The sequence below is a fragment of the Triturus cristatus genome, chromosome 11 (assembly GCF_964204655.1).
Source record: "Triturus cristatus chromosome 11, aTriCri1.1, whole genome shotgun sequence".
Lineage (NCBI taxonomy): Eukaryota > Metazoa > Chordata > Amphibia > Caudata > Salamandridae > Triturus > Triturus cristatus.
In genome coordinates this window covers 1,041,522,916-1,041,547,330 of record NC_140594.1, presented here as the reverse complement: position 1 = coordinate 1,041,547,330, position 24,415 = coordinate 1,041,522,916, and the positions used below count along the sequence as shown (strand labels likewise).

At 41.3% G+C, this 24,415-nt stretch overlaps 1 protein-coding gene across 4 annotated transcripts in view; it reads left to right on the top strand.

Annotated features, from left to right (window-relative positions):
* Window positions 1-22,637, top strand: part of ACAP2 (ArfGAP with coiled-coil, ankyrin repeat and PH domains 2) — a 402,036-nt gene extending 379,399 nt beyond the window's left edge. For all 4 annotated transcript variants that reach the window (XM_085635275.1, XM_085635276.1, XM_085635277.1 and 1 more), the window contains 2 exons: window positions 10,511-10,572; window positions 20,958-22,637. In XM_085635275.1, coding sequence (XP_085491401.1) covers window positions 10,511-10,572; window positions 20,958-21,061 — 166 coding nt within the window. In that variant the 3' untranslated portion in view covers window positions 21,062-22,637. The remainder of the gene's footprint in view (window positions 1-10,510; window positions 10,573-20,957) is intronic.
* The last annotated feature ends 1,778 nt before the right edge of the window (window positions 22,638-24,415 follow it).

Sequence of the window (24,415 nt, the reverse complement as noted above, 5' to 3'; positions counted from 1 at the left end):
GTCAACCCAACTGTGTTGTAGTGTTTTAAAATAGTTGCAAATATTTTAAAACTCTGCTGCTGTAGGGGGATTGTTGACCCCAGGCCTACACAACAATTAAAAGTACTCAAGCCCTGTGTTTTCGGGCAGTTTTAATTCTTTTGATATTGATAACAGACATTTTTCAACTTTTCATTCTCTTCAATGAATATTTTTAGTGTCAGCACTTTTTAAAATTAATGTCTGCCAGTTTTTTGTTTTATTACTATAAATAGATCCTCTCATGTTCTTACTTACATTCAAGCATATTCAAGTTAATGTTCTTTTTTGCTGCAGGAAACTTTCTCTATCTAGGCTGGCTGTTTCTCTAATATCAAAGATAAAGATATTGTGCCTATATTAAGGCACTATTAAGGTTTCTCTCTGATATTTTAACTACACTTTCTAAACGTATGCCTCTGAAAGCAAAAAATCCAGAATCTTGACCCTAGTGCAGATTTTAACAATCTTTTAAAATACATAGATCTATATTTTCACATCCAAATTATTATACAATAATTACCAAAGGCTGGGTTTCGACATGGGGAGGTAGAACATTTACTGCTATTCCTTTCAGCTTTGCCTCCACCCCAAGTGCAAGGAATTGGTGGCAAGATCCATGTTTTCCCCTACTTGCAGTATTGGCTAAACTAAGGCAAATTTCTCATTTACTGTCTGAATACGGAATACCGAACTTCTTAAACCTTGACATTTATTGGGGCAAGCTTAGACACTGGAAGAGTTCAAAAAATCCAGATATGGAGAAATATTTTCTATCAAGTACAACTTAAACATCTTATATTGATTCAGACCAATCTATGCAATGACCAACTATCGTGAACAAATGTCCTTGCTGGAAGGCCCTTTAGGGTGGATTGGCATCAAGTGATGAATGAATGAAGCAGTGGTTCCAAGAATAATTTAGAAAAGCAAGGCTTTCATTGCGTTAATTTCCCTAAATTGGACCAAGCACTTGTGGTTCCCAGGACTTTTTCTGAGGTTTCATTTTCCCTGGAACCTTCTTGAGAATGAAGAACTGCCTGTGCCTTTTAAGAAGGCTTGATGTCCTCCTTGCTTGAAGATGTGGAGAATGTCAGGCACTATGTGATTCATTATTCTTTACATCATGTAGTAGTAGTAATGATTATTCTGGTATCTATACAGCCTTCCACTAAACTGTTAAGTCAGGCAGTTTGAAAAAGATTTGTAAGCATTCAGTGACCAAATCCTGTTTTACAGCATGACTGTTTGTTATACCACAATTGGTCGATTACCTCTGCGCACCGATAAATAATCCCTTCGGCTCCACACTGATGCTGTTCCACTTTCGAAATGACGTGCACTGACAATATAGGCACCACTCCTGCATGCTGATATCAGTTCCTATTTTTTTGTGCCACCAGACCTTGATCCGGGTGTACATCTCGTCCCATTGAGATGACTTTACCTCAAAAGTAACAACTGTCGCCAGCAAATGTCTGTAATAGATCCTCATCAGGTTTGCCTGTGGTGCCTGGGTCGAGGCAAAACTCTACATTGCCAAGCACCAAAGGACTTCACGTAGTGACCGGTCCAAGCCCAAGGGTCGGTCTCCCAGTCCAGAAGTCGCAAGGGTCGATCCCAAGGTTTATCGTCCTTGCGCTCTAAATCTTCAGGTTAATTAAAGAAAAAACATAAATATTCCACGTGGGACTCAGCCCCATACTGCCAGTCTTATAAACGTGAGACAGCGCGATGGCATCACCATGATTTCGCTCCTGAAGTAGATCTAAATTGGGCAAACTGAGACATAGTCCAACTCTCTTCTTACTCCCTCTGATGGGCATACAGGACCCAAGGAGCCAAGAGGCCCTCTATCTGGGGCTCAACTGGCGGGTTCACCTTCGGTCCCAGTTCACCCTCTCAATCCATCACTTGGCGCCCCCCCGTCTCCACGATCGACACTCCAAGAACTGGATTGTCAACGCTGATGCCCACTCCACGGACAACGGAGTTCGGAGTGCCCATTATGCTCTCTGACTCAGAATCGGCACCACTCTGATCTCAACTGAAGCCGTGCTCGGTTTCTGTCGACATGCAATCTTCTCCATCTGACCCGCTTAGTGTCAGTACTCGACAATGCAGATCTCAGACCCTACATTGTTTCTATGACTATGATGTAAGAGATGAAATGGACCAAGCCTACTTTGAAGACAACTATTCTGATGACCTCAAGGATACCTGGGGTCTTGACACCTCTCATGATTCTGGCCTTGTCTCAACCCCTGGTCTTGGCACTGAGGAAAGTAGTTCCTTCACTGTGGTAATGCGACGGCAGCAGAGGTTCTCGACCTCCAGCTTCTCCACCTTAGAAGCCAAAACCAATTCCCTGACCGAAAGGCAAACCACTACTGAGTCCTTACTGCCTTGCAGTGACGCACTCACTTGATAGTCTTTTAGTGGCCTGGGCCAAACCTTGCTCTGGCACTCCGGTAAATCATCAAATCGCGAGGCACCAACAACCTCCCCCTGGCGCCCCTGCATTTTTGTTTATGCACCCCTCTCCTGAGAGCTTTGTGGTGCCGGCTTCCACCAGTCGTACTAATCCTAATTCTTGTCCAAATACTCCCCTGGATAGGGAGTCCAAGGGAGAGAACACTTTTGAGAAGAGGGTATTTTCTTCCCCTAGTTTGATTATCTGGTGTCACATTCACAATCCTTTGTGGCTTGGATATGTTCGATTGCATCGGGTGAGCCATTGACACTAGTGTCGCTATCAGCTTCCACGCCTGGTTGCGGTCAGCAGGCTTTTCAAGAGCTATCTAGTGGTCCCTTATGGACATGCCCTTTGACAGGTCTCGTCTCTTTAAGTACAAGGCAGATTTTGCTCTGGAGCACCTCAAAGAGAGCATGGCCACAGCACCCATCCTGGGCTTATCTGCCCCTCCTCACAAACCGCATCTAGCCTACAGTTCCTTTTGCGGTTTTGGTACTACCCCATACTGTCAGCCTCTCTAGCCTCTGCAAGGTGCCCAGTAGTTTTGGAGCTAAGCCCGTGGCACCCATTGACCCTGCGGACAGGGCCTGCCTGCTGTCGGTCTACTGCCCCTAGCACCCCCGGCAGCCGCACCTGCCAAATTCTTTTAGTGTGCCCAAAGTGGAGCACAGCCACCTGGTTGGAGTTAAGGATTTAACCATTCTTCATAGGTTGGAAATCCATAACATCGGACAGGTGGTTCATACAAATTGTCCAGAAGGGGTACGCCTCACCCTTTGTGTCTACTTCGCTACCCTTTACATCATCCACGGACCAACTGACGGAGAACCATCTGTCTGTCGCACAGCAGTAAGTGTAAGCTCATTTTGCCAAACAGACTATCAAGCGGGTGCCTGCGCCGGAAGTGGGTTGTAGTTGTTATTCCCACTACTTTCTGGTATCACCGAATGACCATGGGCTTAGTCCTATTTTTACACCTGCGCCTTCTCAACGCCTTCCTCTGGAAGGACCAATTCAGAATGCTTCCCCTGGCCCAGGTCTGGTCTGCCCTCAACCCTGGACACTGGATGAATCTGAAGGAAGCTTATTTCCATATACCCGTTCTTCAAGCCCATCATCGCTACCTGCGATTCGTGGGGGGACAGAAGCTTTTTTGGTTCACTGTGTTCCCTTTTGGTCTCCCCAATGCACCTCTGGTGTTCACATACGTGGTGGCGGTGGTAGCAGCACATCTTCAGAGGCCAGGGTCCTAGTCTTCCCCAACCTCAATGACTGTCTGTTGAAGGCGGGCTTGCCCCAGGCATAATTTAACCACCACCAGAGCACGGCAAACCTTCTGTCATCTATGGGATTCACTTTCAACGTGATGAAGTCGCACCTGATTCCTTCTCAGATGCTTTTTTTCATTGAAGCAATCTGGACACAATTAGGTTTCATGCCTTTCCCCAGGAAGAGAGAGTCCAGGAAATTCAAACTATAATCCCAATTGTTCACCCTCTGTCCTAGTTTTCAGTGAGGTCGACTCTGAGGCTGCTGGGACTGATGTCCCCCTGTATCCTGCTGGTCAAGCACATCAGGTGGCATATGCAGGATTTGCAGTTGGATATGAAGTTTCAGTGGGCCCAACATCAAGGACATCCTCCAGCCACATCCAGATTTTGGAGGAGATTATGAAAGACCTACAGTGGTGGTTACTGAACTGCAATTGGGTTGGGGCAGACATCTCTCCCTTTTGGAAAGTTATGACTTCGTTCCACATCGGTCAAACTATCACCTTACCGGAGTTCTGTGCTCTGCTTCACCCGTTTAAGGAGGAGGAGAGACTGCATCACTTGGATCCCAAAAGACCACTGTGGTTTTACATTGATCATATCAGGGAACATAGGGCGGACTATCCGCTCTTTGTGGGATTTGCTGAAGCAATGAAAGGCAAGGCTGTACCGACAAGGACCATCTCTCATTGGATCGTGCTCTGCATTAAGAACCGCAACGCATGGCCAAAAGCAGCCTGCGGAAGGACTGCAAGCTCATTCCACCAGGGCCAAAGCTGCTGCATTGCCACAGGGAGTTCCTGTTTTGGATATCTGCCAGGCAGCGACTTGGGGAGTCACTCCATATGTTCACAAGGTGCTAGTGTCTGGATATCCAGTTTTGCAGTGAGTGGCATTTTGCTCCCTCAGTCCTAGAGAACTTTGTTGTTTGAGTCAATTTGCAGACCCACCTTCAAATAGGTGCTGTTTTGATATCTATTCAAAAGGGGAGGAATCTGTGGTTAGAAGTCTCTGTCAGAAGACCAAGTTACTTACTTTTGGTAACGCTCTTTCTGGTAGAGACTCTATCTAACTGCAGTTTCCTCACTGGCCCTCTCATCCACCCCATTCTGTGAATGGCTCTACCCTTTAATAAGATGCCATGTCTAGGAATCTGCACAATTGTCAAAGCCAGCTTGTTGTTGAGGCTCTGCGCCTGAAAGCGCAACATCCTAAAAAGCAACTGAGGTCAGCATTTGAGAGTGGCCCCTATATTGGTCACGCATGTTATTTCCAGGGCAGACTGGTGCACAGAGATACTGCTCAAAAGTTGAGGAATCAGCATTTAGATAGTCTCTATCAAAAAAAGGGAGAGGATGTAGCCTTGCGGCTCGAGCGGTCGACCTCGGACCTGGGGAACTGGGTTAGAGTCTCAGCAACGACGCTCAACATCCTGTGTTTCTGAGCAAATCACTTAATCTCCCCGTGCCTAACAAAAAAATTAATGTGTTCATCTGTAACGAAACAGGTGATCGTGTAAAGCGCTCGGATACCCAAAGTCTCAGGTCTAGTTTGCGCTATATAAAACTCTTAAAACAAAATATTTTTTTTTTAAAAGGACATTACCAAAGGTAAGTAATATGTTTTTTTCTGACAAAACTGTTTCCCTGTCGGTGTGGGATCTTAGTACAGTTTTTAATGCGTAGCCCAGTACAACACTACATTCTTCTCCGTTATTAAACTTCATTTGCTTAGCAGATGATGGTTCCGTCGTCTTTTTTTTGTACATAAGCTGGTTTCTAAATTTCAAATTTCTCATAAAATGTCCATGCTTAGCCAGCAAAGAAATAAGAAAAATGTGCACAAGAGACTTTTTAAAGTGGAAGAGTTGAAACAATATAGAGTGAATCACTAGATTTTCTGGATTGGGACAAATAAAGAAACCATTTCAAGATGGAATTTCTGGTATATAACGTGTGAAAACTGAAAAGATCCACCCACTAAACCAGGCCTATAACACCAGAAGTAGGGAGAGACATCTATTTCCTTGGGTTGTATGTCAGAGGAACTGCATGGCTAAAAAACCACACGTACCTCTACCACGTAGCCCAAATGCGTCTTGACCACGCACGCCTTTACCACGCAATTTTGTTTTAAAAGCACAATTGGTTAGGGGGTATGCGTGGTTAAGATCCCCACTACCCTGACCTCCTCTTCCCCGCCCTAAATCCTAAAATTCTATCCCCATACCTCGCCCCTCCGCCCTCAGTCCTATGACTTCCCCTGCCCTTTAAACTACCCCTTTCTATCCCCCTTGCCCTGAGCCTAAAACTCTGCCCCTACCCTAAACTACCCTGACCCCAGCCCCCCCGCCCTGAGCCCTAAAACTTACCCCCGCACTGTCCATAAAACTACCCCAACCCCTTCCACTGCCCTGAGGCCTAAAACCCTGTCTTCAATTTTTAAAAATGACCCGACGCCCCCCACCTCTCGCCCTGAGCCCTAAATCCGCCCCCACTCCTAAAAACTCCTTCCTCCAAACCCAGCCCTTATAACTACACCTCCCCCCGGGCCTGAGCCCTCAATGTGACCCCCGCCCCTAAAAACTACCCCCGCCAACCCAGCCCTTTCCTACTTACCTGTCCATGTCCGGAGCTTCCTCTTCTTCTCCCCGCCCATCCTCAACACGCTATACTGCTATCTGCATGGTTCAGGCAAGCGTGCTTGTGCTTGCGTTGGAACGGCACATGTCACTCTGCTCATGTTGGCCGTTTCCCATTTTTGTTTTGACTTTTATATCAAGGTCATATGGAATAGTGTCTTTCAATAACTTATCACATGGGTCTTGACATTGTTCAGACCGATTTCTGTCCTCCAGCACAGTGATTTCTATACCACTTTTCTAAAACCTTGAATCTGCAGGAAGAACTCGCATTTAGTCTCTTTTTTTTCCCCTCAAATAATGCATGACCTTTCTGCAGATCCCACATTGCCTCCTCTTTTTAGGATGTTTATATTCTTTTATATTTCTTATTCAGACTTTGAGTTGATAGCTACGTCTTTTTATTCTGATCCTTATGAGTCTTGCTCGTGGTGCTCGACTCCTGATGGATGAACTGATGTTGAATATTTGGATCCATTCTAATGCTTTGCGACAACTTTAAAAGGATTGATATGTGGCACGTTCCTAGATCTAATGAAAGAAACATTATTGAAGGTAGGCAACTAGTTCATTCCTCCCTCGACTAAAGAAATAGAAGGCTCTGCATCAAACCTTACCGTTACTAGAGACCTATCAGTTCCATATCTGATTGCTGTCTGTTTCACCGAACAATGGTCCTAAATCGATCGAGTGGTAGAATGAGGTCATCTGTAAATCTCCTGCCCTTTCCTTATTATTATTATAATGCGCTAATTTACAAAGTCATCTTGGCGCTAGGACAGACCTGACGGATAAACAAAAAAAGTCAAAAATACCACATTCGGAAGTACATCAATTTATAGGTGAAAATCTTCCTCAAACGAGGGAAGAGTAGACTGATACTTTGTCTAACTGCAGATTCCTCACTGCTCTTCCTGCTCCCTGCTCTATGGAAGGGCCTCCTGAACAACATGGTGAGGTTCTGACTTAGCTGGCGGCACACTCTCACCTGCAATTATTTTGTAGTGCTTTGCGTCTGATGGCGAGGAAGGAGATTGATTATGAAATTGACATTAGTGTGTCGGTGTGGCGCTTATGTGATTCTCCTCTATCATTTGTCTGATCCCATGGAATATCTTGTTTCCAGTCTAGTGTACAATTGGTTGGATGTTTACAAACAGATCCCTAAGTGCGGCTTTGGATTCTGCCGACACTGTGGCTCATTCCATAGGGGCTGCAATTATCCCACACCTGGATGCCTTCAAATTGCTTCTCAGGATCTGTCCATGCATCCCTCTACCCTTCGATGGCAAGCAGCTGTTGCAGAGAAGGTAGACATCTTCCTGGAATGCTTTAACAACAGCAAGGCCACAGAATGCTTGTTAGTCGAGCCTCCTTGGATAACGTTTTTTTTTTTTTAGCCTTCCTGAATAAGACAATTTTACTAGTGGTACAGGACATTTCGAGTCTACTCCAGGGCAGAATAGTCCCTTGTAGTGCAATACCTCTCCTTGGGGGGGTCAAGGTTAGATCAAAGAGACTCAATCAGCAACACAAGCAATATCTCCAGCTTCTGTTATCTTCTGCTGACTCTACGACGCTACCTCCTCTACACAACTAACCTCCAGTAGGGGAGGGTCTCCCATTTCTTCACCAGTTGAGAGGTGATCATAGTGGCTAAGTGTATCATCTAGCTAATCCTCAAGGGCTCCACAGCATCATTTCTGTCCTTTTCTTCAGACCGCCCTGGTTCTAGCTGATAATGCTGTCTGGCTTACACGTCATTCTCGAGGAGGAAATTCTTGCTCTACTCATCAAAGAGGCCATAGAGGCATGCCCATGGAGGAAAGGGGCACATGATTTTCAGATATCTACCCACAATCTTGGTCTCTTCAATCGTTTTCATTTAGCTGGACAAGTGCAAAATTTTGTCCCTGAGCCAAGGCCTGCTGGCCTTCATTGTGAGATGCCCATTTTCACCTATAGGTCCTACCCCCTCAGCGGCATTATCTCAAGTTTCCTGTGGGTTTCAGCACTACAGTTCGCTGTTATGCCATTTTGAATGATGCATGAGTTTTCACCATTTGGTGACCCTGGTTGTGCATTTGCTGCTGAGGGCAGGAGCCCCTGCATCCCCGTTCTTGGACAACTGTCTAGTCTGAAAGCAGGGTCTCCTGCGCTGATCATGAATCTTCTACTGCGTACTGTGACTCCTTCACTACCTGGGCTTTACGATCAATATCCAGAAGTCTAATCTTGCATCTCGCTTTCAAGCACAGGCTAATGTTTATAGGTGAAGTGCTCGACTCAATGATTGCAAACATTCCGTATGTGGTAAGTTTTTCGCTCAGATTCCGATCTTAGTTTGGCAAGTCCTGTTCCAATTAAGCCTGATTGCCCCATGTATGCTTCTACTACCACATGCCAGCTGATCGATTAGAACCTTCCAGTGGTGCCTCAAGAATCGATGGCTGTAACATCCAGGGATCCTCTCATTTTCAATTCTGTCCTTATGGATCTGCACTGGTGGGTGTCTCAGTCTAATCTGTGAGTGATTAATCACTCAACCCTCTGCTGCTAGAGGCTACAGTGTATATGGATGCCTCACTGGGCTGGGAGCACATCTGGGCAGCGCCTTGGTGCGGTGTCTTTGAGTCAACATCAGAGTATCGCATTCGCCTAAGTGAGTTGAAGATACGAGCCATCTGTCTTGTCATGTAGGCCTTCCTCCCTTCTAACTTTGGGGTATACATTCAAGATTTGTCAGAAAACACTATTTCTTAGAGATGGCAGTGGGAGGTGATGCACCCTGTGTTAGGAAGCAATTCATCCATGGTATTTTCCCAGTAGTCGCCCAACTCGAGAGCCTACTTAGGAACATATGCTCTGAGTCACTCTCTTTTTAGGGGCCTGCTTGTGGCAACTACATCCTGAAGTGACCGAAACAGTCTTTTCAGATTGAGATGTCCAGATGTGGAACTCCTCACCACCGTATCAAACAGGAAGTGTTCTTGGTCTGAATAGTTCCCTCGGGGATGCCCTCTGGTATGACTGGCCACACTGCCAGTTCTGTACATTCCTACCACTCCCACTTTACTGAAAGTCATGCATAAGGTGCAAGGGGATCAAATACAGCTGATCCTGATTATCCTAGAAATTTGCAATCAATATCCCCTCACATCCCAGGAATGCAGTCATGGCTCCTTTGCCAGGTCTGTGTTGCGTTGCTTTCTTGACCCACCTTCCAGAAAGTGAGGATCCCGCAAGAAAAAGTATCAAAATATTTCTTATCACAGTAATATTATTTCTGGTGTCTACTGTATCTTCCTGCATATTCCTCACCTCCCTCTCTCATCCCACCAGACGTATTATTGTTATTAATAAGATCCTAATGTATGCAAATTTGTTATATGCTGGTTTGTTGCTTTCATTGATACTTTCTCAGTTCCTCTCCACTTGCCTCAGTGAGGGGCAGCAAATGATTCGGAAGCTGAAGCCAACCCAGTGATCAGGGCCTTACATACTGAAAAGCCCTCACATCCTTAGTGGGCGGAGTCATAAGGAACTCAATCTCCTGGATATATAACATCCCCCAAGAAATACAATTTCTGAAGGTAAGTAACTTTTTGTTATCCGCTTCAGAGGAAAGAAAAGACAAAAGTTAAGACCAGAAACACGCTCTCTCCCCTCAAAAGGGAGGAGTAGGGACTGTGTGTGCACCTTCCTATTATGATCTTGGCAAATTGATTATTGGATTTTTAAAACCTAGGGCGTACGCAGTCTCTGTTTACCTTTTGTGGAGGAACCTGGAAAACGTGCCACGTGCAAAATGTTGTGTTTCCCCAAATATTGTGATCACAATATTATTCTAGCTCTCACAGTGGTTAATGGATAAAAAAGGCACTAAAGCCGATCTTGTCTTACAAACTAGTGGTCACTCTATCCTAGTAGTCACTCTATCCTACTAGCTACAATATTTTTATTCCTGACTGCACGGCTAGTGACCTTAGAGATACCATACTTTGTAATATTATAACATCTCAGAAAACACCACTTCAAATCTGTGTTCTTACCCACTTCCCTTTCCCAAAAGGATCTCATTGCTTGATTTCCTTGTTTTTCCAGGTTGCGATTGGCAAGAATGAACGAGGAGATGCGGGAATCTGAAGGACTATATGGACAGCCAGGTCAATATTCTAATAACAGCCATACTGACATGCAGTATAAGACATGTATCCAGGAATTTATTAGTATTCAACTTGATGACTCCTAGTTGGTTACAATGTAATGGAAATGTTAATGTTGGGTAAACTACTCGACATCCAACGCTGTGAGCGGCGCACATCTAAGGAATCAATATGTGAATAAGCTATAATAAGAAATAGTGGGTATGTTTGAGTTACCTGCCCCCAGATACTTTTAGTAACTGGACCAAATCCAAAGAATTCAAAACACATGTAAATTGGATGATTAGATTGCAGTGCCATGTACGAATGGTGCTTATGGGAGCCTGCGCCGTGCTGCAATAGCATATGCAGAAGGTTATTTTAGGACCTGTGATGCTGTGACAATCAATGGTACATAACATAAAGGTAATAAAATCGGACTCACTAAAAATCCTTTATGAATTAGGATACCACAGGGTAATGTGTGCCATATTGCCCTAGTTGAACACGAGGCCTGATCTGCTTGCAAATGGCGGCGGCCATGACAGTGTCCATTTTTTTAATTAAATCTGTTTTGAAGGGCAGTTTTGTTAGTGCCTAAACAAGCACATACAGTGTTATATATGAGAGAGAGAGAGAATGAATATTTAATTTTCTTAGTATTCATATCCATTTTAACTGCTTCATTTTCCTTCATTCTATTGTATTGTCCTTAAGAAACCTTTCCTTTTTATTATTTTTTATTTTAATTTTATTGATGGATGCCAAAAACACAGAACAATAAACAGTATTGTAAAGTAAAAGACAGAATAAATCAAGGAAAAAATATATAGTGATCAGAAAAGCTCAATCGGAGCAAAAAACATAAAAAATCTAACTAAAGATTTTTTATCTATGCAAGCATCACATTTGACTGCTTTATCTTAAAGTTCAATTGATATGTTTGTGCTACTTGTGCAATGTGAGCAAACTTATTCCTGACTTAGTAAGCTTCAGAAGTCATACCTAGCATGTAGAACAGCACAATAAGAACTTATGTGCATGAACAAAGTGGGATTTCTGTTTGGTTGAAGGTATTGGCTTCCCATAGTTATAGATTGAGATTTCACCTAGTATGTGGAGTTTCCCACTTCTCTTTACTTACACTCATGTAGTTTTTGTGTTGCGTTAGTTGGTGCTGAATTTTAATATGCCCTTTGCTTGTAAAAATGGTGAAAAGATAATGTGTTACTAATTATGGTGTATTTTGTATGCGAGTGCATACTCTGCGCAGCTTTCCCTCATGGGTGGATCAACACTTGTGACAGAATGGTACGTCAAAATGCATTGTCGTAGAAAATATTGAAAATGGTGAGCAAACCAGTTTAGAGCATCACAAATGTCACAATTTGAACGTGAAAGTCCTACTGAAGAAAATTCAAATTTCAATTTTCCATAACCATAGTCTTTTTTTAAAATTCTTTTTATTGATTTTAATTAAATTAAGCTAAACAGCTAGCGAATACAAGCAGGTACTACTCCTATTGAGCGTGCTGGGGGAAATACTGCAGGTACAAGGTCATTGGTTAGTTGCGCCTTTTTTGGGCCTATGAGTTCATGTTTCTTCCTGCCATTAGTGTGTCAAAAGTTGCCCCAGTCTTCGTGACCAGGGCGGTGAACCCAGTCTCCCATCCTAAGCATCACCCCCAGGGCAGCCCGACAACCCTTCCTTCCCTCGTTACCTAGCGTTCGTAGCCAGCCTTGCTAGCACCAACCAGCTGTGTCTCATTGTCTTTATGCGGTGCACGCTGCCAAGTAGAGGTCAAGTGGAGCCCATATATCACATGTTCTGCTAGTGGCCGGCAGCAGCAGCCAATACTCCTTCAGTTGTGCCTAGCTGTAAGCCGCGTCTGTGAGACGGTTGTCTACTTTGGGTATAACTGTCTGTCCCCAGTGTCGTGCTAATCTGTGTTTCGACAGTAATAGCGTCATAGCATCGAGCCTGTGCACCCCAGGCGGTATATCCACCACGTATCCCAGCAGAGTCACCATAGAGGTGACGGATAGTACTGTTGTGTACCCATAGTATTAACCACAGTAAATTATTTAAGTTCATGTAAGGTATGAATGTCAGTGTTATTTATGTGCCACGAAGTTGTTGCACTTCCCTACCTCCCCTTTTCCTCCAGCTTACTAAAGCTACCTTCATTGGCCCAAGTGCATGCGTGTTGGCTTTATTTTAATCTGTTTACGGCTATTCTTTTCAAGACCATGCTGGTAACTAACTAAACACAAACATGCACTGTCCATATAATCATCATGACCTTGGCTTCAAGCCTTGGTGAAATTTAAATTATGCCGGCGTAATTTGTTCAATTTTCGGAATTCTGTGTTTCACTTCTTACACGAATTTCCCTAAATTTTGCCACTGCACCATTTGCATTCAAAATGTACTGCAAATGCAGAGGAACTACAGAATGCGAGTGGCAGTTTGTGATGCTTTTGTTTTCTTGCACTATTTTTTTAGCGCAAAGTGCACCGAGTCAAAAATGTATGTGGTGGTGCATTTCGCACTAAAATATTGTTCATAATGACAGATTTTAATTCCATGTATTTTGCTGTAATTTTACATATTCACGCTAAAGCAAATAACCGAAATTTCAGGTGTATGCAGGGAACCTAATCTGTTAGAAGTGGCAATTATCATTATCATTTGAAAACAAGCAACAGGTCTTGCTTTTTTGATTAAATAGTTAGTGGGTGAGAATGGCTGGTATTGCCTATTTTTAAAGCTCCCCACCCTGTGCCTTTTGTGAAGCCCAGCTAGCCATTAATGTAGGTTAGTAGTTACGAAGGTGAGCTCTGGATGAGGACATGAGGGTGGGCATTTCTGATGCAAAACAACTCGCTGCTCAGGGAATGTTAGGTTTTAATCACAGAAGCTTAATAACAAAACTGGTCCCTGTTAAACCTAGAAATAAATGCAGGATTTGTTGTCTGCCATCAGAGCCATCCACTGAAAGATTACTTACTCTATAATCCTGAAATTAAAATTTCCCTTGCACAGGACCAATCTTTTGGTTGTATAGCAACATCAATCTGTAACTCTTTGTGTATATAAAAATTGAAAAATGACCCTATCCTAACTTCACTTGTAAGCTCTCTAAAACCTGCCTCTTTCCATTGTATCTTTACCAGCCTGATAGGATTATTAAGGCCTTGGTTAATAATTCACTTGGTTTACAGAGATCCAGTCTTTGCCTCCAACAACAGAGGGCCGCCTGGTCTGTTGACAGAACCCTGTTGTGTCTGGACCCCATTGCCAAAAGTGCATCCAATAGTGCGATGGGGGCACTTTTGGCAAACCTGTATGCGGGGCATGCCATCATTTTTTTTAGCCCACCTACCATTCAGGTTTGTTGGTCAGAAATAAAGTCCCAGAAGGAAGGTTTGTTTCAGAAAAACAAACACAAAATAAAGTGTCTCCCTGCTTTTTTGAGATGTCACGCAAAACATGGCTGACCCAGGCAGAAATAATATACAGCGGTAGGTCCACCCTAAATAGATTGGGTCTTTCAAACTACACAGCCTGATGGATGGTCTGCCCATCAAAAAGATTTTGCTGGCACAGGTTTACACCAGGAGGAACCTGGCAGTTCCCCCATCTCTAAATGGGATAGGGGAACTGCAGGTTTGAAGCAGCACGAGTTCCATCAACCGAAACTGAGCTCTTATTTCACCAAACTCTAAAGAAGGCCCTGATTTAATCATGTATGTACAAACTTATTTGCGGATGCCACCATATTTCTTATCAGATTGTTTTCACACTTCACATCCTGATGTGGTCTTAGGATGTTCATGTGTATTTGACTGTCATTCTGCTTAAAGCGCATGGAAACGTTCTGGTGCAGCAGCACCATATCAAACAAAATTAAATATATACATTATAGAATAAACATGTTAGTGCTTCCTCTCAAAACCTAAATTGACAATTTTAAGAACTCAATGCCTGGAGAGGAATGGAAGAAAAGTTAGCCACATATTGTTCTCTCCCCTATCACTCCGTCCAGCTATATACAGTACCAACATGGGGCTCGAATATTGAACATTAAAATAATGATAAAAGTTAAATATATAAATAAAGTACATAAACTAGGAACGACAAGTATTTTGATAAGGTTTATCCTCCAAATGAAATTCAACCGGAGCTCTTATGTTTTTTACCTTCGGCTCGCACCTTCTTTCTTTCTGTATTGGCTTTATTACCTTCAAAATTGAAGTAACTGTTCGCCCTAAGTTGTTAAGTTGTGTATTAAAAAGGGTAGCCATGTTTTTCATTTATGCCAAAGCCTACTTTTAGGGTGATTGACTTCATAACAAGAGATCTCTCCCTGATCGTTTTCTAAAATCTCAAAAGTCGTGCAAAGTTTAATCCATTGATTTCAAAATATTGGGAGGACATCTATGTGAAAGCACCTTCCTTATTCTTATCCTCAGTCCTGAATGTCTGCATTGCTCTGATATGTACTCATGACCTGTGCAGAATTTTTTTGAGCTAAATGCAGTTGCATATCCCTCTGAATGTATCAGATTTCCGGGATGTGGGAATTAATCCTGACCGATGCCGACATACGATGTAAAATCTTAATCAATTTAAACACAAAGAGAGAAAGGGTATAACGGAACCACTCCTGGTCCCTTTATTGTATATACTTAATCAACAAAAGAGTAATTTGAAATTCTTATATCGAACAAGGCACAGGGAATAACACATATTTCTTAAAAGAACCCTCACTCACCAACCTAGTTGGTGACATGCTTCATCATGAGTGAACTCACCTTGCACTGAAAAAACCCCGCTCCGCTGTAATCAGGCGTCGTAGCACACCCGAGAGGCATTCGGCCGCTCGGGTGGGAACCCCATGATAAGGCATGTCACCAACTAGGTTGGTGAGTGAGGGTTCTTTTAAGAAATAAGTGTTATTATCTGTGCCTTGTTCGATATAAGAATTCAGAATTACTCTTTTGTTGATTAAGTAAAATCTTAATCAGCATTAATACTATGTTCTTGTTCTTTCTGTGGAATGTTCCTGTAAAGTATGCTATAAGAGAGAAGGTGTGATTAGACTCAGAATTTTCCATAACCATTTCATATTAGTTAATGCACTGCAAGCCAAAGTAATAAGGGGAACCTAACTTTGTAGCAGTGCACAAGAGCAGATTACAGACAAGACCGTGCTCTCAGGTTGGTTAATAAGTGTGATGTCAATTTAGACCATAAGATTATTTGAAGTGGTGACATCAGGCCTTCCTGAAGAATCGCTACATGACACACACACGGCTTCGGAAAAGGCTCAGGCCACCTAAAGATCTTCAAATGGATGAAGGAATTGCGATGGAGAAATCCACGCTGGGAGAAATAGTTAATGTAAAACACTGTAACTCAACTTTGCCGTTCTAACTCTAGACCTGTTTCCCAGTTTCGACTGGTGGAGCAAACTCTGAGCCATAAGTGAGTTTAGCTTTCACGAATAATGCTATATCTTGCATTTTGTATGATTTTGATACCACACATTGTTGAAGGATGGACTGTAAATAATGTTGAACATAGCTAATGTACTTTGCTTGTCCAAGAAGCCATATAATGTTTGTGAAAATATCTGAGGTGCCTCAAATCATGGGCATTTTTTAGCTCATTTTTAATTTGCTTTTAGCGTGAATAGAATGTGGCTTGGTAATCAGTTTACCATATAAAAAAAATCCATACCGTACCAAGGTCTTCAGGATTTATTATGCCATGATGTTATCTGAGATTAGTGAATAGGTCTTTTGAAAGTAAATAGAATATACTGATTAATTTGATTATATTCTGATTGGTGGCAGAGTGAAATCGTCCTTAATGTTTTTGTGTTAATTTAGATTACCGATTGTCCATTGACCTTATTTCTATTTACTTTCCAAAATGTATTGTCCTATTCCCTAATGTGTGTTTGTTTTCAATTGCTTGCCTCTCTGGTCACCAGAGTGTTGCCTCATGAATTCTGACTCCGTGACCTACCCAGATTGCTTCACATTATTATTTATTTTTGTCCATTAGACAAGAATAGACAATTCTCAAAGTGGCAGGTATTTGCTAATGTTAACACTATAGACTATGCCAGTATTACCTTATATTAAACTTTCTGAATGTGTTTTAAAAATGCCAGCTGTATCTCAATGTTGAATGTAGAAGGCACAGCAATATATTATTTTTGTATTACTAAATTGCACCTTACCTATGACACTCTTGCTTGGAAAATCTTCCTAAGAAATGTACTGCTTTAAACCCAATATGTATGCTTTAAACTAAACCTCTTTCATTTTTACATAAATAATTCTATAATAATTTGTTTCAAATGTGCTTCTTTACTCACAAGGCGTAACATACTTGCATGACCACACACCGTTGTCTATCCATTTTCTCTGTCTCTTCTATAATAACTTCTTTGTGTATATTTCGCTTATCTGTACTGTAGGTTATTTTGACCTATCATGATTCACACCCTGCTTTGTGGCCATTGCTTACAATTGATGGTGCTGCAAAAACTTGTACATGAGCAAGAAAAGGATTCTCTCTGTGCAGTCCTAAAAGTCATCTACATCTCAGTAATTTTACACCACACACAGACTTGGAACTCGCTTTTGCACATTCGACACACTACTTTTTCTTCTTTAATCTGTCCTGCTTTGTTTTCTGCCATACTTTTTACCTCGGAGTCTTTACTGGATTTCTCTCCTACCAGACCGAATTAGATATTTTATCTTTGTAGACTAGCAGAGAGGATAGGCAGTTGTCAGGAAGCCACTCTGCTGTCAACAGTGTATCAAATCATGATGCATTCAATGAGCCAGTGAGCAAACGAGACTCTAGAGAGAAATGGTAAACCATACTCAACGTTGTAAATACATGTCCAAATATACTAAATGTTCCTACATTCATAAGCAGCCAGTGTAACAGGGCAAATAGATTTCCTACCTAAGGGTGGCATTCCTCCCTACGTGGCCCGCTCCTCAGAAACGCAAAGGTGCTCACCTTGTAATAAGGGAGTTCTAGTGATTGAACCAGTATGGTTTTGGTCTGTGGCAAAGATACATTTCTTTCCTGAGGTTTCTTTGATATGTTGAGAAAAATATTGAGCCGAACAAAATACCTTGTGGCTGACCCCATTTTTTTTATCCTGGTCACCAATAGGTATAGCTAAAACAAAGGGGGATATTTAAAGCCTTGTGGACATGTTAACATGTTGTAGCCTCTATCTCTAGCCCAACACAGGTCTCTGAGTTTTAACAGGACAACTATCTTTCTTCCGTGCTTTATCAGACTACATTAAAGGGTGTCACTAGGATAAGTATTCAAATGGAAACATGCTCAAAGAAGAGAAAGTGTGAATGTAGTTCTACACCAGATTTTCGAGAATTCTGGAAATGTAGATGTATTATTCACCACTTCGGTGGCAACGTGTATGCAAAATAAGGTGGTATGCAGTACTCGAGCATCATGACAAAAAACTAAGCCGACATAAGGTTCTATGATAAAAAAAATTCTCTTTAAACTACACCCCCACCCACCTGAGCACATTAAACACTTTAATTCAGTGTGGTTCATAAACTTACCAGATAACTGTCCGTCAATATGGCACTAGGAGTAGGGAGACAAATAAACCTCTGATTTATGACAGTTTAACACTAAAAGTTCATATGTAAGAAAATGTTCAAAGGTTTTTGGTGTGCAGATATCTGCATCATTGCTTGTGACATCATCGCATATAGTCCATAAATGTGTGTACACATCATTGTGTGAATTATAACGATAGGCATCTCTGAGAATGAAGCGTAGTTTAGTAACAAACAGTTGTTAAATGGAACAAGCTCCTTGTCTATCAAAAAAATAAAAGGCATATTGTTTGTAGGGTGATTTCTTTAGTGTCAGTTGTTTGCTGGGTGTGTTTGTGATCTCATTGTGCAATGTCACACATCCCGTGCAATGAGCCATTTACACCTGAAAGACAATACAGTGTTCATCTTTGTGTTCTTGAACCTTCAGGGATTTCTAAGCGCTTTAAGAACATTATCTATTTGTTATTTGGATATTTATAGAGGACTTTCCATAAGCTGTGTCAAGGAAGATATCAAAATGGTTTTGCTGTATTTTTACTATAAAAAACATTAAGAATATTATTATTATTATTTTTTAAGATGCAAGATTTAATAACCTTTTAACAAATGTAGGCTTGATTATCACTAGGGTAAGAAACCAAACTAAGTTAATAAAGGTAATTGATCATGGTTTTTAATTTGTTTCCTCAACTGAAACTGGTTTATGGGCTATCCCTTTTAACATGAAAATAGAAACAGAGAAGAACTTGCTTAGGATGGATTTCTAGTAAAAGAAGATATTGTGAAATAAATAGTTATTGAAAAGCAGAGCTGAGTTTTATATGGAATGTGATAGGGAGTTGTTCTCTTAACACTAATAATAACTTTTATGATGTGCCTATTTGCTATGGGCTGACTTCTGTAACCTAAAGACCAAGCAAATACCTTCACTTTGGGTTTTCTTCAGAGGATTCAAGGAGCCTGATGGCAAACCAGTATAAAGCCAGCCCTGTCTTCCGAACGATGTTCAACAAGGCTTAGACCACAAGGGAATTAGACTCGTCATAGTGAAAAGGTGAACAGAGCAAGTGGAACTTGGTTGACTCCATGCCAGAAGGAGGTGGACAATTGCCCCACGTTACTTGATGTCCTAATCACTGTTTATGTTGTTATGGTAATGGTAGTATTTGGCAATGATCGGCTGGGGTAGATATGTTAGGATGTGATCAGGCAAACCTTTAGTGATTTGTCCTTTGCAAACCTGCATCCCCAACTGCATCCGTAATCTACAACTGTATTTTCAGTTTGTATACATTGTAGGATCAAATGCTAAGCAGTGAGACCCAAGTGCACTGTGACTGGGTATGATAACGCACTAGTGAGCTCACCCATTGATAGCAACTTTAGCGGGAGGTTGGTTGGCATATTTCCATATGTGGATGAAACTGACCAGGGCTTACAGCGTCAATTCCTTGATTAATAAGACATTAGAATATCAGCCCTTCTTAGTAAACTCTCAGCACTTCACTTTCCCATTCATTAGTGTAAAGGTTTGAGAATCTTATGTTCCATATCTTATGTTCCGTCAATCCTGTTGAACTCTATAAGCACCGTGGTGGTTCTCCAGTATCTCTGGTACTCTTTTGCATACTAGATTTACTTGAATTAAGTTTTATAAGGCAGTTAAAAAACGTTGTGGAAGTGATGGGAGAACATAGGCTTCAAGTACGACTGACATCAACTATATATTATCCTTCTTTCCACAGGTAAGAATGGCTTCTTCCTAACCCTGTTTCTTTTTCTAACGTCTACCACTAGGTCCATTTCTCTCCTTATGTTTCATCGCTTAATCTTATGTTATTTTAATTGGCATTATATATAGTGCCACCTGCTCCCATCAAATGCAATAATGACCATCTACTGGTGGTGGTGACCATCCCATTGAAACATCCAGGTTTACATTTTATTTTGTAAATCAACGAGGCTATTTGTAATGTCTCAGAGAGCCTTCCTGAGGATGGGAAGATGCCCCTCTAGGTAACGTCTTTTTAATTGTTCTACCACTTCATGATTGTAGTGTTATTGAAGTAACCCTCTTGTGTAAATATTTAGACACAGCCTTCCTTATGTTCATATCAACTACAGTAATGTCCTTGGACTCTAGTGGGTTATAAAATGTGTGCTTTTGACTATCTTTAGTCTTATTGTAGCCAAACGTATTTACACTTTTTGTTTACATTGGCTTTTGCTAGCTGAAAACCAAAACAGGGATCATTTACTGTAACGCCCTCCTTTTCCTGTAGCAATTAATATTTTTGATTGTACAACTACATTTCCCTGTCTTGTGTAGCGACACTACTTAAATCACTGTGCCGCGAGATTTTTTGTAACACTCGTTATTACAACCCCCTTGCAAGGGGGGGGGGGGGTAGATTTAGAACATACATGTACTTTCCTATCTTAAAATGACCATTTCTTTTGGATGGTTTCTTGTATCTTAATTTGCATTCCCTTTTTGCACTACTTTCAAGCACTATTTAACTCAAACCTTTCATCTGTCGCGCTGCATTGAAGTTGCTTTAAGGTATAGTTTTTTTGCCGGTCTCAGCATGTCAATGTTACTTCACCAGTCTGCCATCAGTCATGTAATCACCCTCCATTTGTAACTAGTGTAAGGTCATTTGTCAGTTAATACACCCATGAGCTCTTGTGAATGCTGAGTCAATATTATTGTTGAGATTAGTTTTATTTTCGTGTCACTAGTTGTAACACGCCTGTTTCTACCTTTACAGGTGACGAGACCTACCAGGACATATTCCGTGATTTTTCACACATGGCATCCAATAATCCTGAGAAATTAAACCGTTTCCAGCCGTCCGATACACCAAAGTCTTGAGTGATGTGGAGGAGAAAAGTGTACCCTTATCCTTACCCACATCTGGTGCTTCCGGAGTAAAGTGCCTGGTCCCTGCCTCATTACCTGATTTGGGAACATTAGTTTAAGTACCGAACAGTCTGGGACCTCCTACAGTGTTTGATTGGCACCATGAATCTAGGATCTTTTATATGCAGAAAGACACCAGAGTGCACCAGAAATGATGGATACCTCAGCAACCAGTCTAGCAAAGTACTCCTTTGCTTTAAATATATCATGTTTCCACATGCTCTGACTGTCCATGTATTTCACCGTGTGGTACCTTGGCGGAAGGATAAACAGATTTGAAGGCTTCTCATTGCAAATCCTAAGTGATGCAGATGCCACGCTACGTAGTGTATGTCAATTCTGGCGCCTGTTTTCCATATAAAAAAGCACCTGTACATGTTCTAAAATTGATTACACTTTAATTCTAGATGGCAGCTTTTGAATATATAATTGTAGTTATCAGGTCCTAGTCAACAATGACTAGTTTGCCATTTCAATTTCTTACCTCCAGTGATGGAGATATCAGCTTTAAAAGATACATTTGGCACATGGTTAAACGGGCACCGTATAGCGTTCCTGTTTATGAAGTTATTGACAAAAAAACTAAATTCTTTAATATTACGAACGGTATGCAAAGTACGAGGTTTTCAGAATCCTTGCTAGCACCTTACCTGGATATGATGAAGGTAATTCTTGGAACCAAATTAGGTGCATGTGGACCCAAATAGTGCAAATTCAATTGAGTCACTTATCAGGTGCAGATAGGTTCTAGTGCCTTTGTACAGTGCTCACACCGTGGGATTATTGTAATTTAGTCAATTTTTTCCAAAAACATTGCACTCCATGCGCGTTCTCTTGAAGCATCTCAAGTAGCGACAGCCTTTCTCCTTACCCATGCCATTTTGTTTCCCCAGTAAATGTAAGTTGCGTGCTCAAAATGGCCCCTTAATTGAATACAGTATGATTCTGTAATGCACTTGTCAGCCAATAGAGCTGTAAGTATGTGTAGCCCAGGACATCCACTAGGAAGAGATTGGCTGAGCTTTGTATAGGTATATGCTTACCTATGCATGGGATGGAACTGAAAAAAAAGCAAAATGTATTCATATGCTGGATTTTTTTATACAAATAGCATTGCACATTCTTAGTCATTCATACTTTTGCACAGCATTCTACTACATAAATTGCATTTACCAGGTAACATGATTATCGACGTGTCTCTGTTACTCGTGTACCACAGTTTTATATGTTTAGATCATTTATAGTCTTATTTTTTGATCATTATCTATTGTGTAATATGCAAAACTGCAGACGTTAAAGCTTATTGGTAAATTATTTTCGTTTTCTGTTTTTTGTTTACCTTTACAAATGTTATGTTGCATGATTTATCACATTAATTAAGAGAGCACAGTACTGTGTGTAAAGTATTTTCAACCATGACCAGTTAATGCTAAAAACCTTCAGTCAAGTTCTCACTTTCACTATAATAGTCTGATTTGAATACATGTTTATCTTGATAAAAAATACAAACCAAACTTTTAAATCCCAACTTGAATATGTTCATTTATGGAGAATGTTGTTTATGAAATGTACTTCTTCCTAAAACATGGTGACTGCTAAAGACACTATTTGAGATATATGTTGTGTGAATAGATAAATGTGTTCACTGATGCGTGTAGCGTAACATCACAGGTAGGTTGTAAGAACATTTTAAAAAGGGGTCTTACTGCCATTTTATTGTAAAGGCAAAGTCACCACGCCGTCTTCATTGGAAGATCCGTGATGCATTATTTTTGTTGTGGTTCAGCATCTATGTAGTTGTTTATTTGCAAAGTCTCCCCACGTGTAACTTTTTTTTTTTTTTTTTTACTCACATCCTTGGTCTTATGTGAGTTGCCAGTGAATGTATTTTTTACTGTTTCAGAAGATCATGTGTATCTAAGAGCAGTGGTAAGCCCAATGTTTTGATCACTGTACAGAAAACTCCTTATTGGGATCTGAGATGAACAAATATTGCACCTCTGTAATGCACTTCTGTTTTGAGAACATCTGCAGTCGCTATAGATTGTGTTGTTACTGCAATTAATGAAGTAACTCACCACGTGGCTTACTCTTCAGATGAAAACTATAAAAAGTATGTCTTAGTAAATATTTGGAGCCAAAAACTCACACAGCACTATTGCTCATACCTAACACAGGCCACGATCTCACCTTCCAACGCACTATCCACACCTCTTTAATGTATTATCAGCAGCTCCTCTAAACCATGTCTGCTTCTGTTTACACTGACCTAACATGGTGGGATTGGTTAAGCTTGTATTGCTTAGAAATGTATTCATAGCTGTGATTGTCTTGTGACTGTATTCACTTGGTTCTCAGAAGGGACAAGTGTAGCTCTCTCAGCAGGCCTGACCTTTTGGGTCTTCTGCAATTGAGCGCTCCATTTATATTCTATGATTGCAGGGCTCAAACTTGTTCAGCGCCTGTAAATTTATTTGAAAATGTTGAAGCCTTTGTTTAATTTTTGGATCTTCAGAGGATGCCCCAGTGCAGGGTCGCACTGGGGCAGAAAATGGACCCAGGCACCAAAATAAGTGGTCCACATTTATGATCTTGGTAGTCAAAAAACAAAAAAAGTTTGGAAATTGAGAAACTCTCCACGTTCTTTAAGACATGCTCTTGCTAGTCTCTGAGGGGGCGGGGAGCCGCAAATATTTGTACTTGTGCTGAAATGTTACAGAAATGTGGCAGTAAAAGTCACTAATTTTCTTCCCTATAAAAAAAGATTAAAACATGGACACATTCCTTCTACTCACAATGTGTAATTAGCCCAACGCCTGCATGCTATGAAATAACAGCATCCATAGCTGATTACTACTGCAGCTTAGTGTTTTATATAAAGATTTTTTACAACACCAGCCCACACACAGCCCCACATCCAGCCTACCACAGCACAAAAGAGACCCACATGCTAACTGGTTAGGATGGCCCGTCGGGCTTTGCCAGATTGCCCTGAAGGCCAGTCCGATTCTGATAATGTGTTGTCCTACAATGCAGATCTGACGCTTTGCTAGTGACACTCCAGTCAAGTGTGTTTTGTTATACCTGGAACAACTTTGGAACTGCTTTAAGTGATTTCTGGACACAGACTATGAGTTTCTAGGGGCGAATGCCAGAACCAAATTTAGGGCTAAATGTTGGACAGTTCAGAGTCCAGGTCTCTTTAACATTTGTTTATGCATTCCTTGATATTTGGTAGTGTTTAAGGTTATAGAAACTGATTCATAGCTAAAGATTGTACCGCCAGATTGGTACATTTGATATTAT